We start from the raw sequence: 18401 nt of genomic DNA on the forward strand, positions 1-18401 counted from the left end.
ATTAAATACATTTTCTCATTTAAAATATCAGTGTCTGTATTTGCAAGGTGTTTGTTGTTGTCCTAATGTTTGTAGTAGCCCAAACCGGATTTTACCTCTCAATAATTTTGTACGTATGAAAAAAAATATATCACAAATTAAAGTAAAAACTGAGTGCTACAAACATTAGCATACTACCGCAAACACATTCGATGTACAGACACTGGTATTCGAAATGAAATTGACCGAGAATTCTTCTAGAATTATTTTAAATCCACTAGCCATGGGATCAGTGATTTCAAAAATTTACTAGCCAGGATTAAAAATTCACTAGCCCTACTTTACTTTAAGTTCAATACAATTTTACTAAATAATAGTAATAATCAGATATGTCACCTCAAAAGGGAGAAAGAGCTTACAACATTAACATTGGGGATTGGGGTGGGGTTAGGATATTCATATTTACAAAATAGAAATAACTGCAACATTTGACAAAAAAAGTGCACTAGCCGTCGGGCATGGCAATAGTAGTTATTTACTAGCCCAACATTGAATATCACTAGCCATGGGAGTGGGGCTACCATAATCTAGAAGCCCTGCAAAAATGGACCATTCCAGCCATTCCACTCTGGGTACTGCTACTGAATTGTTCCCCGTACACAAAACATTCTCATTTCTTAATGTATTTATCTAAACATAACATTACACTACTCCACCAGCAGTTCGAAATGGACCATCCCAGTTAGTTCCACTCTGTTGTTGTAAATGTTCTTGTTACTGCTACTGAAGTGTTCCAAGTATACTGAAGTGTTCCAAGTATACAAAACATTCTCATTTCTTACTCTGTCTATCTCAAATTTAACATCCGACTAATCCACCAACAGCTCAAAATGGACCATCCCGGCAAGTTCCACTCTGTTGTGATAGATATTCTTGGCGTAGGCCTTGCACGTTATCATCAACATGATGCCGGGCACCGGCTCCTCGAAGCGCACAAACATAAGAGGCGACCGATAGCCCTGCTGGTTCAGGTACGGGTAATATTTGAAGGGAAATCCTTTCGGTGGATGATAGGTCAGAGGACCCATGTTTTCTCGGTCAACTTCATTCTAAAAAACATAAAATAAAATAACATGTATGAAAAAAATATAATAAGTGACAAAGGGAGATAATCTTCCCAACTCGGTATATAAGTGAACTAGGTCAGTGTGTAAGTTAATAATAATATAGTACGGCAGAAGTATTTTCTATTTCATTCTGAAACCTCCCCCCCCAAAAAACCCCAACCCAACCCAAGTGTATAATAGGTGATAAAGGGAGATAATCTTCCTCACTCAACATTTTAAGTGAAGTACATTAAGTCAGGATACAAGTAAATCATAATATGGTAGAACATCAGTACAAGGAAACCTCTCAAAATGGGACCCTCTGGTAACCGGAATTCCCTCAAAACACGACTGTTTTATGGTCCATTTTCAAACATCAACACAGAAGAGAACCTCTGTAAACTAGGTGCCACTTAATTTACATGCAAGTAGTCAACTTATATGATGTCAGACGCGTGCTTGTTTTTCTAAAAATAATTTTTTTTATCCACCTGTCGTTAAACGTACACCTGTCGTTAAACGTACACTTTCCGTTAGGCATTTTCGCAGAAGTGATTTACACATCTACCCGTTTTTCTTTTTCTTTTTGTTAATGTCATACTGGTATATATTTTTTATCCGGTTTCCATGATTGAAGAATTGTGTCGCCATCTCAATTAAGATTATCTACTCGTGCTCTAATGAGCACCACTACGCCTATCTATAGACCAAATAAACCAACACAGTATTTCCTGCTCAACAACTGACCAATGGCAGTCGACCTCATTATAATCATCGATGCGTTTAGGTATTGTTTTTGTGGGGGGTTTTCTTTCTTTCTTTTGGGGGAGGGGTACTTAAGTCAAACGCGATTATTTATGTATTTGTAACATCACTAAAAAAAAAATTAGAATTTTTTTTCCCTTATTTCCAGGACTTTCCAGGAGGTAAACGGACTTTTCCAGGACATTTAAGGACTTTCCAGGGTAAAAAAAAAAATTAAGCACTTTCCAGGGTTTTCCAGGATGCATGCGAACCCTGTTAAAGCCATGGATGTCCGGTTTAAAGGGGTTTCAATGTTTCTACTTCAGTCCGAGAAAAAGAAGAAGAGAGAAGTGATTAATAAGTGACAAGGGGAGATAATCTTCTCAACTCAGTATATCAGTCAACAAAGTCGGTATATAAGTTAATCATATGGTATGGCAGAGGTATTTTCTACTTCATTCTGACACTGCCTGCCCCCAATAAAAACCAAAACCAAAACACTGATAAAAGTGACAAAGGAAAAATAGTTATTTAAATTAAAGAGTTTAATTGGTTTAACGACACCACTAGAACATATTGCTTTATTAATTATTGGTTTAACGACACCACTAAGTTTGTTTTATTTAACGACGCCGCTAGAGCACGTTGATTTTTTATCTTATCATCGGCTATTGGACGTCAAACATATGGTCATTCTGACACTGTTTTTAGAGGAAACCCGCTGTCGCCACATAGGCTACTATTTTTACGACAGACAGCAAGGGATCTTTTATTTGCGCTTCCCACAGGCAGGATACCACAAACCATGGCCTTTGTTGAACCAGTTATGGATCACTGGTCGGTGCAAGTGGTTTACACCTACCCATTGAGCCTTGCGGAGCACTCACTCAGGGTTTGGAGTCGGTATCTCGATTAAAAATCCCATGCCTCGACTGGGATCCGAACCCAGTACCTACCAGCCTGTAGACCGATGGCCTGCCACGACGCCACCGAGGCCGGTCTAACGACACCACTAGAACATATTGCTTTATTAATTATCGGTTTAACGACACCACTAGAACATATTGCTTTATTAATTATCGGTTTAACGACACCACTAGAACATATTGCTTTATTCATTATCGGTTTAACGACACCACTAGAACATATTGCTTTATTAATTATTGGCTATTGGATGTTAAACATTTGGTAATATTTGACATATAGTCTTAGACATGAAACCCACCACATGTTACAATTAGTAGCAAGGGATCTTTTATATGCACCATCCCATAGACAGGATATCACATACCATGGCCTTTGATATACAAGTTGTGGTGCACTGATTAGAACGAGAAATAGCCCAATGGGCCTACCGACAGGGATCTATCCTAAACTGACCACGCATCAAACAAGTGTTTTACCACTGGGCTACGTCCCCGAGTTGAACATAATTAATTTCATTTAATTTCAACTTATTTTCATGCTTGTATCCAAGCAAGCTGTCCTGGGTACACACCTCAGCTATCTGGGCTGTCTGTCAAGGACAGTGAGTAAGTTGTTAGTGGTTGCTCTGGGTGGGAGCCGGTACCAGGCTGCGAACCCAGTACCTACCAGCCTTATGTTAGTGGTTAGTGAGAGACAAGAGGGTGTAGTGATCTTACTCCTACCCACTGAGTCGTTAAAACTTGCTGTGGGTGGGAGCCGGTACTGGGCTGTCAGTGTTAGTGGTTAGTGAGAGACAAGAGGGTGTAGTGATCTTACTCCTACCCACTGAGTCGTTAAAACTTGCTCTGGGTGGGAGCCGGTACTCTTTCTAATGCAGCAAGGGACTGTTTATATACATTTCCTCACAGACAGAAAAATACATAACACAGCCTTTGACCAGTTGTGGTTTACTGGTTGGAATGAGAACACCCCCAATCAGTTGAATGGATCCACAGAGGTGGTTTGATCCTGTGACGTAACACCTCAAGTTAGCACTCAACCCACTGAGCTAAATCCCGCCCGTCATGTGAGATGAGACCACTAATTACAGGCCTCATCTATTATTTCATGTTTTCACTGAGCTAAATCCCGCCCGTCATGTGAGATGAGACCACTAATTACAGGCCTCATCTAGGAGCTAAATCTCACTAATTATAGGCCTCATCAGGCCTCATCTATTATTTCATGTTTTCACTGAGCTAAATCCCGCCCGTCATGTGAGATGAGACCACTAATTACAGGCCGCATCTATTATTTCATGTTTTCACTGAGCTACATCCCGCCCGTCATGTGAGATGAGACCACTAATTATAGGCCTCATCTATTATTTCATGTTTTCGTGGGCAATTTCATTCCGAAAAATAACTTAAGATACATGAGACAAAGGGGAGATAATTTTCTCAACATGACAATATGAGGATTTATCCATGTCAAAAGCAGGGATGCAGAAAGTACTTGCCTGCTCGCCAAATGTGAGTAAACATTCTGAGGGACGATTTAAAAAATGCAACTACCGGTACCAGTCTGGTGGGCGATCTGTTTTTTTAAATTTTGTTTGCCACTTGATGTTGATCACTGACCAAGTGTTCTTAATAATGTTTTGTCAATATATCTATATTTATCATATAATATCTTACATTTTCAGTGCAATCAAAGTATGTGATATTTTTCAGATCACGTACTTTAACAATTTGATAACTTTGCAAATTAGATGTAAATTAGTCGAGGTCTCTGCACTAGGTTTATTGACATTTAAGCAAACGTACTTGGGTGACACTCCATGATTGACGTATGCATTCATAGTCATCAAATAAAAGCATTTCAATGGCAATTGACATTGAAAGCTGTCCAGCATTCAAAAAACAAAAAACGTGAGGCATAACTTTATTTTGATGTAAGGACATCCAAAATGACGTCATTCGACTTTGACGTCATTTCCATTCAAAAATACACCTCGCCACATATTCTTACATCAGTTGCATATCTAGTAATTTGGCGGACTGGAATTAAAGTTGCGTGTACAGTTTACAAAAACATGTTGTATTAAGCTTCAGCTTATATGATAAAGAGATTATTACCCTTGTGTATTTCGGTATCGTCAATATAATATATTAGGAATAAAACATATGATATTGACGATATCGAAAAACACTCTGGTAATAACCTCTATATATCATTTGAAGTGAAAACACTGTATGTTATAATATTATTAATAATATATTATTCTATAGACTGGTGGACTAGTAGAAATTATTGTGGGCTAGTAAATTTTAGTTGGTTCTGGTCTGGTGGGCTAGTGATATATGTTCCATTTCTTCACCCGTGCAAAATCCAACAATAGTTTGCATTATTAACCTGGTTAATATATTTTTTTGCTGTCAATGGGTCAACAAAACCTGTGTACCTGAGTGTAATGTTTTGTGCTAATTGTGATGACATCATATTACTGTATATGTTATTTTAAAAGTGATACAGGAATAGATAGAATTTGCTACTTGTTATTTAATAATTAAATTATCAACCATGTCTAGTTAATTGGTATTTGCCTTGCCTCAACATACATTGCTTAACCAGGTCTTCTAGAATGTTTATAAAATCCACTAGCCAAGGGATCAGTGATTTAAAACATTTACTAGCCACCATTAAAAATTCACTAGCCCTACTTCTTGCCTTTTAAGGTGCGCGGGTGTGATCGTGCTTGTAATTTCAATCTGGCGAGTGTGAAAAATAACGCATGTAAAATAATTTTGTATACCGGGTATTGATTGCCACTATTTACCAATCAGAGCTATCGGGGTCAGATTATTTTTACTCTTGAAATTCTGAACACACACGCTGATCTACTTGACAACTTATTACGCATTGATATTGGTGTCTAAAATTATGTTTTTAAAAAGACTTATCTTTATTATGGCATCCCATGTTTGGAATAAAATACTTTATAATGACAGATTTTGTATATTTTTTTTATCAACAACATTGGGGCCGTTCTAGATCAATGACGTAACAGTGTCAGACCCGTACGTAACTTGTAGCGGTAGGTCAAATGATGTGTTACAAAATGTTGAGGGAGGGAGACTGGTTGCTTAATTGTTGAATCAAAAATGCCACGTGAATGTCAATGTTCCAACCAACACTTTCAACTGAAGTAATTGTAGGCCTACATTTCACGAGTTATTTAAAAAAAAAAGTTTTAATAATATTAGTCGGTAGTGCACACCTGAGATGCTTGGGTCGAAGTTCATAAACCACCTCCTTGGAACAAGTGGGTTTTTCCCATCCCAACTATCCTAATCATGTTCGTTGTACATAATAATGAAATTCAAGACAAGTTGATTCCTATATATGTTTAGCTGCATGTTCATCAAACCATCTAACACTGCAAAGGTATATATATAATTTTGTGCATCAAATTATCTGAATAGTACATATTGTAATTAAAAAATCAAGTTATATGCATCAGTGTATACATGTCATAATTATATTTCTATAGTACTACTCCTGAAATGTTTAATAAATTATAACTCCATTCCTGAAAGGGAAAAGAAGTCAGACTACACTAATGAACCAAACAACATAACATTAGAAGAAAACATTATTGGTTTATTAGTTCATATTTGCAACATATGTCTCTGCATTTACATGTACCAATTATTTCATAAATTAATAATGATTGGTTTTCACTCACCGTAGCATTTTAATGAGTGCGATTTTTCACTTGCCTAAGCATTTTGAGGTGTGTGATTTTTCACTCGCCTTTGTTTTTCAAAAGCGAAGGACTGATAAAATTTCACTAAATACTAGTAATAATCAGATATGTCAACTAGAGGGAGGTGGAGCGTAAAAACATTAACATTGGGGTTTGGGGTGGGTGCAGGATATTCATATTTACAAAATAGACTCAACTGCCACAATTTACCAAAAACAAATTTCACTAGCCGTCGGGCATGGCGATAGTAGTTATTTACTAGCCCAACATTGAATATCACTAGCCGTGGGAGTGGGGCTACCATAATTTAGAAGACCTGATATTTTCCATATTAGAACAAGCATTGTGAGAGCAGTTAAAGCAATACATGTCCCCTACTGGGCCAATTCCCCCCCCCATATATATCCTAAGTTCAAAGCAATACATATCCCCTACTGGGCCAATTCCCCCCCCCCCCCCCCCCCCCCCCCATATATATCCTAAGTTCAAAGGCCATAAACTAAATTTCAGCTCATTATCCTGAGCCATTCTCAAAAATATGTCCGGAAAACAATTTTTTTTATATCTCATAACTTCAAGAGCGTTAACTCCGTCAAAAATGGTTAAATTGCATGAAAGTCAAACTTGATCTAAAACAGAATATGATAAAGCTATGCAAAACATTTCAGCTCAATAGTGCAAGGCACTGTGAAAAAAAACCCATCCGGAAAACTATATGTGGGAAAGACGGATGAACAGACAGATGAATGGAGTTGAAACCTATGGTCTCCTCCATCTTTCCCACATATAATTTTCCAGATTTTTTTTTTCACACGAGGTGAATTTAGCTTTATCCTCTATGTAATTCATGAAAAACGGTGCCCAAGCTATACCTCTGAGCTACATCATACATTGTACTCCTGCCACACGACAAAACAAAGCTCACCTCTGAGCTACATCGTACATTGTATTCCTGCCACACGACAAAACAAAGCTCACCTCTGAGCTACATCGTACATTGTACTCCTGCCACACGACAAAACAAAGCTCACCTTTGAGCTACATCGTACATTGTACTCCTGCCACACGACAAAACAAAGCTCACCTCTGAGCTACATCGTACATTGTATTCCTGCCACACGACAAAACAAAGCTCACCTCTGAGCTACATCGTACATTGTACTCCTGCCACACGACAAAAAGCTCACCTCTGAGCTACATCGTACATTGTACTCCTGCCACACGACAAAACAAAGCTCACCTTTGAGCTACATCGTACATTGTACTCCTGCCACACGACAAAACAAAGCTCACCTCTGAGCTACATCGTACATTGTACTCCTGCCACACGACAAAACAAAGCTCACCTTTGAGCTACATCGTACATTGTACTCCTGCCACACGACAAAACAAAGCTCACCTCTGAGCTACATCGTACATTGTACTCCTGCCACACGACAAAACAAAGCTCACCTTTGAGCTACATCGTACATTGTACTCCTGCCACACGACAAAACAAAGCTCACCTCTGAGCTACATCGTACATTGTACTCCTGCCACACGACAAAACAAAGCTCACCTCTGAGCTACATCGTACATTGTACTCCTGCCACACGACAAAAGAAAGCTCACCTCTGAGCTACATCGTACACTGTATTCCTGCCACACGACAAAACAAAGCTCACCTTTGAGCTACATCGTACATTGTACTCCTGCCACACGACAAAAAGCTCACCTTTGAGCTACATCGTACATTGTACTCCTGCCACACGACAAAACAAAGCTCACCTCTGAGCTACATCGTACATTGTACTCCTGCCACACGACAAAACAAAGCTCACCTCTGAGCTACATCGTACATTGTACTCCTGCCACACGACAAAACAAAGCTCACCTCTGAGCTACATCGTACTCCTGCCACACGACAAAACAAAGCTCACCTCTGAGCTACATCATACATTGTACTCCTGCCACACGACAAAAGAAAGCTCACCTCTGAGCTACATCATACATTGTACTCCTGCCACACGACAAAACAAAGCTCACCTTTGAGCTACATCGTACATTGTACTCCTGCCACACGACAAAAGAAAGCTCACCTCGCCGAAACACTTCACAGAAATAGACCACTGCTCCCACTCTTCGCTTATATCGTCCTCGGCCATCGACGCATTGACAAACTCTTCTGGGATCCAGTTATAAATCTGAAAACAGCGCATTGTGTAAATTCAACATCAGTGACCATAGCCAAATTAGCCACAACATGTAGTTGTAAATTGAACATAGTGATCATAGCCAAATTAGTCACAACATGTAGTTGTAAACTGAACATAGTGATCATAGCCAAATTAGTCACAACATGTAGTTGTAAATTGAACATAGTGCTCATAGCCAAATTAGCCACAATATGTAGTTGTAAATTGAACAGTGATCATAGCCAAATTAGCCACAACATGTAGTTGTAAATTGAACATAGTGATAATAGCCAAATTAGCCACAACATGTAGTTGTAAATTGAACATAGTGCTCATAGCCAAATTAGCCACAACATGTAGTTGTAAATTGAACAGTGATCATAGCCAACTTAGCCACAACATGTAGTTGTAAATTGAACATAGTGCTCATAGCCAAATTAGCCACAATATGTAGTTGTAAATTGAACATAGTGACCATAGCCAAATTAGTCACATGTAGTTGTAAATTGAACATAGTGACCATAGTCAAATTAGCCACAACATGTAGTTGTAAATTGAACATAGTGACCATAGCCAAATTAGCCACAACATGTAGTTGTAAATTGAACATAGTGACCATAGCCAAATTAGCCAAATTCTAAATTTTTTATTATAAAAAGTGGTTACAACATGTAGTTATAAATTTAAAATCAGTCGAGAACATTTATGGAATCAAAGACAAATGTTGTAGTGATCCTGAAGTTTGGAACTTCTAATTCAAAACATAACAGTTCACCAAATAACCAACTGTCTGTTCTCAACAATTTAAAGTTGCATAAATCACATACAAACAGAACAACAGTTGGTGTAAAATTAAAATATTGTACCCTGTGATTATCAACACAATATTGTACGGTTTGACATGAATTGCCTGCGATTATTAACACAATATCATAACGGTTTGACGTGAACTGCCGTGAATTGATTTTCCAGGATTTCCACAACCTACATAAGCCATGCTCCCAGAGGCGTACAGTACTAACCCTGTTTAATTTAAGCAAAATACATGGCTGGCCATCATCAAATCCAAAATTCTGCTGCTTGACACATGATGCACCCAACATCTCGATGTTGAATCGACAGACTTTCGACAGTTCGGTTGTACGCCGAGTGCGTATCTCAGTGCAATCAATGTAATTCTCTCCTTGTTGATTTTGATTTTCATAATCTAAAAAACCCAACAACCACAAAATAACATGCAATAATCCTGGACACAAGTATACATGAATCAAGAATTCATATATGGTATATTTAACTAAAATCCATTTAGTGAAAACTGCCATGATTATTACAAATGGTCTCACAAAATTAATGAGGAAATTACAGAGAATACAAAGAGACAATATTTGTACCTTCTGTTTGGAGGATGTTGAATTATTAGGATATTTATGACCATACACTACACTACAAATGGAGTCTAATTTTGATGAAGTTGTTAATAGAATAAACTTTTGAAGATTGTTGAACAATATTTTTATACAGAAAATGAAGACCGCTTCAGAGATATATGGGATATTTTACAAAATTATAAACATTATTATTGGTGTAACACCTTTTGACTTACAATGTCAAAGGTATGCTATTACTATGTTGTTTAGAAAGTCTTACATCGAAGATATGCTATGGCTATGTTTAGAAAGTCTTGCATCGAAGGTATGCTATTGCTATGTTGGTTAGAAAGTCTTTCATCAAAGGTATGCTATCACTGTTGTTTAGAAAGTCTTACATCGAAGGTATGCTATGTTTAGACAGTCTTACACTGAAGGTAAGCTATTACTATACTGTTTAGCAAGTCTTACATCAAAGGTAAGCTATGTTGTTTACAAAGTCTTACATTGAAGGTGTGATATTGCTATGTTGTTTAGAAAGTCTTACATCGAAGGTATGCTTCCATATGGTCGAGATACTGAGTGTAGGTCGAGGCATCTCCTTTCACAAATCTCACAACTGTCGATCGGGTGCCAGGCATGGGACGAAAGGATAAGCCTGCAACAATGTAAAAATAGACTAAACACCAAAAAGAAAAAGAGGTACAAATATTAATAACAAGAACTCTGTGGAAGTAAACATCTCACCTATGATAAATGTTTTTGGAACACTGTGATGAACATCCATAGGTGCAACTATAAACCAAGTTTCACTGTGATGAACATCCATAGGTGCAACTATAAACCAAGTTTCACTGTGATGAACATCCATAGGTGCAACTATAAACCAAGTTTCACTGTGATGAACATCCATAGGTGCAACTATAAACCAAGTTTCACTGTGATGAACATCGATAGGTGCAACTATAAACCAAGTTTCACTTTGATGAACATCCACAGGTGCAACTATAAACCAAGTTTCACTATGATGAACATCCACAGGTGCAACTATAAACCAAGTTTTACTGTGATGAACATCCATAGGTGCAACCATAAACCAAGTTTCATTGATCTAGGACTTAAAATTTATCAAAGTTTATTTTGTTTAACGACACCACTAGAGCCCTGCGCGTCGGCAGATTCATTCAGCTGATTGGGGTTTTCTCGTTCCAGCCAGTGCACCACAACTGGTCAAAGCCTGTGGTATGTGTTTTCCTGTCTGTGGGATGGTGCATATAAAAGATCCTTGCTGCATTAGGAAAAATGTAGCAGGTTTCCTCTGATGACGAGTCAGAATTACCAAATGTTTGACATCCAATAGGCGATAATTAATAAATCAATGGGCTCTGGTGGTCTCATTAAACAAAGCAAACTTTCACTTTATTCCAAAGTGCACTAACATACATTATACACGTAACAATCTACCCAAGAAACACACAGCCGAGCAAGATATTCCAAAGTGCACTAACATACATTGTACACGTAACAATCTACCCAAGAAACACACAGCCGAGCAAGATATTCCAAAGTGCACTAACATACATTATACACGTAACAATCTACCCAAGAAACACACAGCCGAGCAAGATATTCCAAAGTGCACTAACATACATTATACACGTAACAATCTACCCAAGAAACACACAGCCGAGCAAGATATTCCAAAGTGCACTAACATACATTGTACACGTAACATTCTACCCAAGAAACACACAGCCGAGCAAGATATTCCAAAGTGCACTAACATACATTGTACACGTAACAATCTACCCAAGAAACACACAGCCGAGCAAGATATTCCAAAGTGCACTAACATACATTGTACACGTAACAATCTACCCAAGAAACACACAGCCGAGCAAGATATTCCAAAGTGCACTAACATACATTGTACACGTAACAATCTACCCAAGAAACACACAGCCGAGCAAGATATTCCAAAGTGCACTAACATACATTATACACGTAACAATCTACCAGTGCACTAACATACATTATACACGTAACAATCTACCAGTGCACTAACATACATTATACACGTAACAATCTACCAGTGCACTAACATACATTGTACACGTAACAATCTACCAGTGCATTAACATACATTGTACACGTAACAATCTACCCAAGAAACACACAGCCGAGCAAGATATTATACCTGTCACATTAACAACAGGGGTGCAGAAATGGAAAATATTTCACTAGCCTGCTGGACCAGAGCCAACTAAAACTTACTAGCCTGCCAGAATTTCTACTAGTCCGTCAGCCTATAGAACAATATATTATAGTTTAATGACAAAAACATTATTAAAGATACTTGGCAAGTGATCAACATAACGACTATTAGTATTAACATGGCAAATAAATGAAATCAAACCCCAAACCTATTGACAAATCAGTAAATTTTAAAACATTTTGGTAAACACTAACTTTTTCACATTTCTTTCATATAGATTTACAAAATTCAAGTGACACCTCACAAGTATTTAACAGAAAAATCTATTCAAAACACACTGGAAACATACTTTGAACGTAAATAAATACTTTTTAGAACTATTGACCTTTGACTGGCCCTGTTTCTGGGGAATGAGGCTGTATATGTATGTTTTGGCCAACGAAATGGTTCTGTTTTGATAGTGGTTTCGACGGACTGGTATTTTGATTTTTTAACAGGTCCGTCAGAATTTTTACTCGCATTTGGCGAGTGGGCAAGTACTTTCTGCAGCCCTGAACATAAGCGTAGTAAGGTGCCAAAAAGGGGGGGTGGAGAGACACTTTTATATTTACACTATTATAAAGCAAATATAAAGCAAAATATCTGAAAAGCCCAGAACAAGTATTCCGAGTACTGCTAATACAATAAACATATCCCCTACTGGGCCCTACAAATCTTCAAGGGCCATAACTCTGTCAAACATAGATAAATTCCATATCTTACAGAATTATGGCCCTTGAATAAATTCTCATAAAAGTCAAACTTGGTCTGTAACTCTACACGATAAAGCTATACACAAAATTTCAGCTCAATATGTTGACACATTGAGAAATAAAAGTCCTGAAAGCTATACATGTGACAGACGGTCAGACAGACAGAAGGACAGAGACCAAACCTATAGTTCCCTCAATTTGGACTGGAAGGGACGGCAAATGTTTTTTTTTTAAAAAGAGAAAAATATGTTTATCTATTTAAATCTGGATTTTAAGGTGTGCATGTGTTTAAACCCATAACCCCCGTCTGATTTCCTGACAGAAAATAATATGAGGGTACGTAATTTTAAAAAACAAGATACACACAACACATGATATTTAAGTGCCCCATCTAGGTGGTTGTGGGTTTGAAATGTTTTGAAATTTGGACGCTGCATTTCATGCGCTTTAACAAGCTTCTCAAAATTGTGAGAGAGAAACTTTCGTTCTTGTGTCATTCGCATAAATAGTTTTGTGTAACCCATTTTTTGTTCATACGTTGAGTTTATGACATCATTTACATGGTCATGATGGATTACATAAAAAAGAAATGGGTTACCTCAATTTGTTTTTGCTTAACACATAAATTCTCAGAGGTCAAACACTTAAACAAACAGCAGTCGTCTTACTATCATCTGTCAAACACTTAAACAAACAGCAGTCCTCTTACTATCATCTGTCAAACACTTAAACAAACAGCAGTCGTCTTACTATCATCTGTCAAACACTCAAACAAACAGCAGTCGTCTTACTATCATCTGTCAAACACTCAAACAAACAGCAGTCGTCTTACTATCATCTGTCAAACACTTAAACAAACAGCAGTCGTCTTACTATCATCTGTCAAACACTTAAACAAACAGCAGTCCTCTTACTATCATCTGTCAAACACTTAAACAAACAGCAGTCGTCTTACTATCATCTGTCAAACACTTAAACAAACAGCAGTCGTCTTACTATCATCTTACTATCATCTGTCAAAAATTTAAACAAACAGCAGTCATCTTACTATCATCTGTCAAACACTTAAACAAACAGCAGTCATCTTACTATCATCTGTCAAACACTTAAACAAACAGCAGTCCTCTTACTATCATCTGTCAAACACTTAAACAAACAGCAGTCCTCTTACTATCATGTGTTTGACAAACACTTAAACAAACAGCAGTCGTCTTACTATCATCTGTCAAACACTTAAACAAACAGCAGTCATCTTACTATCATCTGTCAAACACTTAAACAAACAGCAGTCGTCTTACTATCATCTGTCAAACACTTAAACAAACAGCAGTCGTCTTACTATCATCTGTCAAACACTTAAACAAACAGCAGTCCTCTTACTATCATCTGTCAAAAACTTAAACAAATATAGCCATTAATTTTCAAGATTTTAGAATACGTAATTTTACCCTCTGGCAGAAACCCTCCCCTCCTAAGACTATGCCTAGTGCGAGATACAGAAGTTATGGGCATCCTTGATAACCTGCAAAGAAACTGAATAATCATTCAATTATAAAGTTTTAAACATCTGTGCCTTGTATGAAAAAGTACCTTATATACACTGTAACAAGAGGGCTCAAATTTTTATTCTGAGGGGCAATGGCATGGTTTAATAACAAAAATTATTGATAGTGGTATACTGGCTGGAACGAGAAATAGCCCAGGCGAGCACCTTACCACTGGGCTACGTCCCGCCCATGGAAGGGCAGAGTCACAAACCAGTGAGGGCACCGGTGTATTTTTCTTGCCGTTGACAATGTTGAATTTTCAGGACACTATTGCAAGTAAGGAAGGCAACTATAGTCTGTTTGCATGAAATTTTAAATGGGGACCGATGAATTGGCATATAATTCTATAATAAATAAATTTAAAATTCATATAAAAATATATTATTAAGTTTTAAACCCATACCTACTCAAATAAAACAATTTAAAAAATATTTCTGTGTAAATAAAAACTTTTCTTTGCAAATTATCATCAAATGTTATAGGGTAAATCTTATTTTATAATACAGGTATGAAGACAACTGATGGAACAGCCAATACAGAGAACATGCGGTTCTGCCTTTAGTCTCAGTGTACTGCATTATCGATTACTTCGATAGCAATACAACTAAGGCTGTTCTAGCATTTTGTCTTCACCCCTGTATTAAAAATAAGATTAATCTGTATAATTTGATGCCAATTTGCTAAGAAACTTTTTTATTTACACAGAAAATTTTAGTAAAAAAATTTTTTGTTTGAGTTGGTATGCTGTATGGATTTAACATTATTTATTATAGATATATGCCAATTAATCGGTTCCCTTTTCACGCAAAAGGACATTTGCTGTTGGTGCAGTTACAGACACGTGTACACTCATTTTTTGACCCCCATAAATCCACCTCCTGCACACACACATGGCTGCGTGATAAAACTCGAACCCTGTAACAATCAAGTAAAAAGTCTAATTAAAAACAATAACATTAGGAACATACCTGGCACTTTCAAAATGCTGTCCACTCCCTGCATTGTCGGGTAGTTCAAGTCGACAATCCAATTGAACACGACCAAAAATACAGCAAACATCCCAAACAAGCCAATGTAGAAAATGATGTAGTAAATAATTACGAACACTAAAAACAAAAAAAAACAAACAAAAACCATGAGTTGAAAATCCAGAGATAATGAAACCCCTTGGAATCAATGAGTGGGCTGTAAGAGTGATCATGTGACGCTACGTCATGATATAGTTCAGCGAGATTGGAATACTTCTGGCAAAGTCTGCCGAAGCTTAGCTGAAAGTGGGTTTCTTCATGTAGTGTGTGTATTAGTGATTAATATGTGAATTTGTTTAAATGAAGAGACTAGAAAATTATTGATATAAAGGTATTTGATGTCTCAAACAGAATCGTTGTATTAGAGCGGGAATCTTTACCTACCGTTTGGTATGCAGCGATTGCACAGAAGTTATATGGATTGGTCTCTGACTGTGACAGTAAGAGAGCTAGACAGACATTTCGACAGCTGGTTGCTTGTCCGTCTAGCTCTCTTACTGTCACAGTTCTTGGGTTATGGCACAGGTTGAGATGATGAAAAACCCAATGAGTCCACCAAAATATACTGATGGAAAGAAATAAGGGAACACATCAAATTGTAGACCAAATTTAATTCACTACTAGCGTAGTAATGTCTGTATTTCATAGCAAGTTGTAATGGTTGCACTATACCAATTAATTTCCGGCTGGGTCGAAGTTCGAGGTGCACCGAACTTTTGATAGAGAAGTTAACACCACAAGTCCTGTGATTGGTTATAAATGTGAGTGTGTTGGTTGTAAAAAAAATTAGTTTCATCTGGGCTAAAAATGTATGCAATTTTATTTGATGTAGTACCACTGTGTCAAGTAGCCTTGTGCTTGGAACATGTATGGCGTACCTGTAAAAAAAAGTACTAAAATTTTGTGCGAAACTAGGGGTGTTGCAGAAACATCTGGTTATACCGAAAATGAGCCATGAAAGGTACCATTTTCTGAAGTTAATACTTTGAGGTAGGGGTTGTAGTACTGATATTTATGGGTGACAGTTTGGTTGATATATTGCATATAGTGTTTTTAAACACAAATGTTAACATGGTCGCCTATGGGATTTGAATTGGTATAGTCCAACCTAATGTGGGACTGAATGTCTGTAGTGTTCAATGTGCTGCCTGTATGTTCCCAGTCAACTTCTGACAATATGTATTGATGTTTGATGCAGTCATTATTTCTTGTTGCTATCTGTATGATCCTTTATTTCTTTCCATCAGAGTATTAAAATCGTCTGACCCAAACACCTGAGGCGAGCACTCTACCCACTGAGCTAAATCTCACCCCAACATAAATTTAGTCAATTTGTGTTTAGTACAAGACATAACAATAAGTTGAGGCAAGAGCTCCACACGTTCCCCCCATCATTTATAATAGTTTAGGGTTAGGGTTAGGCAACTTAGGGTTAGGGATAGAGTTAGGGTTAGGGGCAAGAGCTTCACCCGTTCCCCCCATCATTTATAATAGTTTAGGGTTAGGGTTAGGCAACTTAGGGTTAGGGATAGAGTTAGGGTTAGGGCCCCATGCCCCACTTTTCTATATATACCCCATCAAAAAATCCCTCTTTAGATCGATAACTAATGGGGGGAACGGGCGGTACACTTTCCTAAGTTGAATAACTTTTAACTGATAACTCTACTTCAGTACTACTTGTAATTCAATTCACATTTTAATCAGTAAACTATACTACTCAGTCTACTGTGACAAACTGAAAATGATGATTCATAAAACAGAAATAGTAATATAAAATACGACATATGTGTATGATATGAACTTGTTCACAAACTGATATAAAATTAAATCTTACTGCAACTTTATAAGAGAATAAAAATGTCAAGAATGTTTACACTTAAATATAAAAATCTGACCCACTTTAATTGTCCTACAATATATACTTACTCCACTGCACAGGTGTTCTACCAAACACGGTACCATTATGGACATCCAAGCAAAAGGTTTTAATATCTGCCAGTCTGTCGTCCATAGATGGCTTGTAAATGGTTTGATCGAGCGCCGTGCTCGATTGCGCCCATTCTGAGCTGACACCTGAAATTCTGGACGCCATTTTAGTTTACCGTTCAAAAGCTTCCGCTGACTCAGGTGAGAAACTCGCAGGTAAATAGACTGGTATTTGTTTTTATAACAAGAAACCAGTCAACGCAGGTAAAAGATTCCAGTTTTTTTTTATTATAGAGTCAAATAATTTAATGACAAATAACCAAATATAAATAAACAAATACACAAAAAAATATATATATAAAAAAGTAAAGTAAAGTAAAGTAAAGTAAAGTAAAGTAAAGTAAAGTAAAGTAAAGTAAAGTAAAGTAAAGTAAAGTAAAGTAAAAAAAAAAAAAAAAAAAAAAATGAATGAATAAAATAAATAAATAATTAAATAAATAAATAAATAAATAAATTAATTAATATTTACATATAACGTGGTTATATTTATGACATTTATTAGGTTTTTTGTATCCATTACAGCTGTTTCATTTATATATTTTAACGTGTTTAATTAAAGGTTAAAGTACGATGTCCTGGGCACACATCTATAGGGCCTCGTAATCGTACTCGAGGGTAACACTAGACCCGGACCCGAGTACCCGACACTTAGACTGTATGATAATGAGACTAAGTAAGGAATAAAGTGAAATAGCATTATGCATCTTAATTCCAGCGCTGAGCATGAATCATTGAATGTGAGCTGATCTGAATTTGTTTTACGTGCGCATATACCACAGAGGTTTCGCACACACCTGTAACGGGCTTAACCTCTGGTGGGGGTGGAGG

The 18401-nt window shown here is 37.1% G+C and overlaps 1 protein-coding gene across 1 annotated transcript; it reads right to left on the bottom strand.

The window, feature by feature from the left end:
* Positions 1 to 89: 89 nt before the first annotated feature.
* Positions 90 to 17749, bottom strand: LOC121386461 (sodium/potassium-transporting ATPase subunit beta-like). The gene is made up of 6 exons (XM_041517402.1): positions 17514 to 17749; positions 15528 to 15665; positions 10593 to 10703; positions 9701 to 9885; positions 8583 to 8687; positions 90 to 1088 (listed from the first exon to the last, which is right to left on the bottom strand). The coding sequence occupies exons 1-6, from the start codon at positions 17677 to 17679 to the stop codon at positions 849 to 851; spliced, it is 945 nt and encodes a 314-aa protein (XP_041373336.1). The 5' UTR covers positions 17680 to 17749; the 3' UTR covers positions 90 to 848.
* Positions 17750 to 18401: the final 652 nt, after the last annotated feature.

The sequence above is a fragment of the Gigantopelta aegis genome, chromosome 1 (assembly GCF_016097555.1).
Source record: "Gigantopelta aegis isolate Gae_Host chromosome 1, Gae_host_genome, whole genome shotgun sequence".
NCBI lineage: Eukaryota > Metazoa > Mollusca > Gastropoda > Neomphalida > Peltospiridae > Gigantopelta > Gigantopelta aegis.

Coding starts and splice junctions, on each gene's coding strand:
- LOC121386461 (XM_041517402.1), bottom strand. CDS start 17,679: ATGGCGTCCAGAATTTCAGGTGTCAGCTCAGAATGGGCGCAATCGAGC. Junction 15,666..17,513: donor TAGAACACCTGTGCAGTGGA/GTAAGTATATAT, acceptor TTTTGTTTTTAG/TGTTCGTAATTATTTACTAC. Junction 10,704..15,527: donor CAGCATTTTGAAAGTGCCAG/GTATGTTCCTAA, acceptor ACATTGTTGCAG/GCTTATCCTTTCGTCCCATG.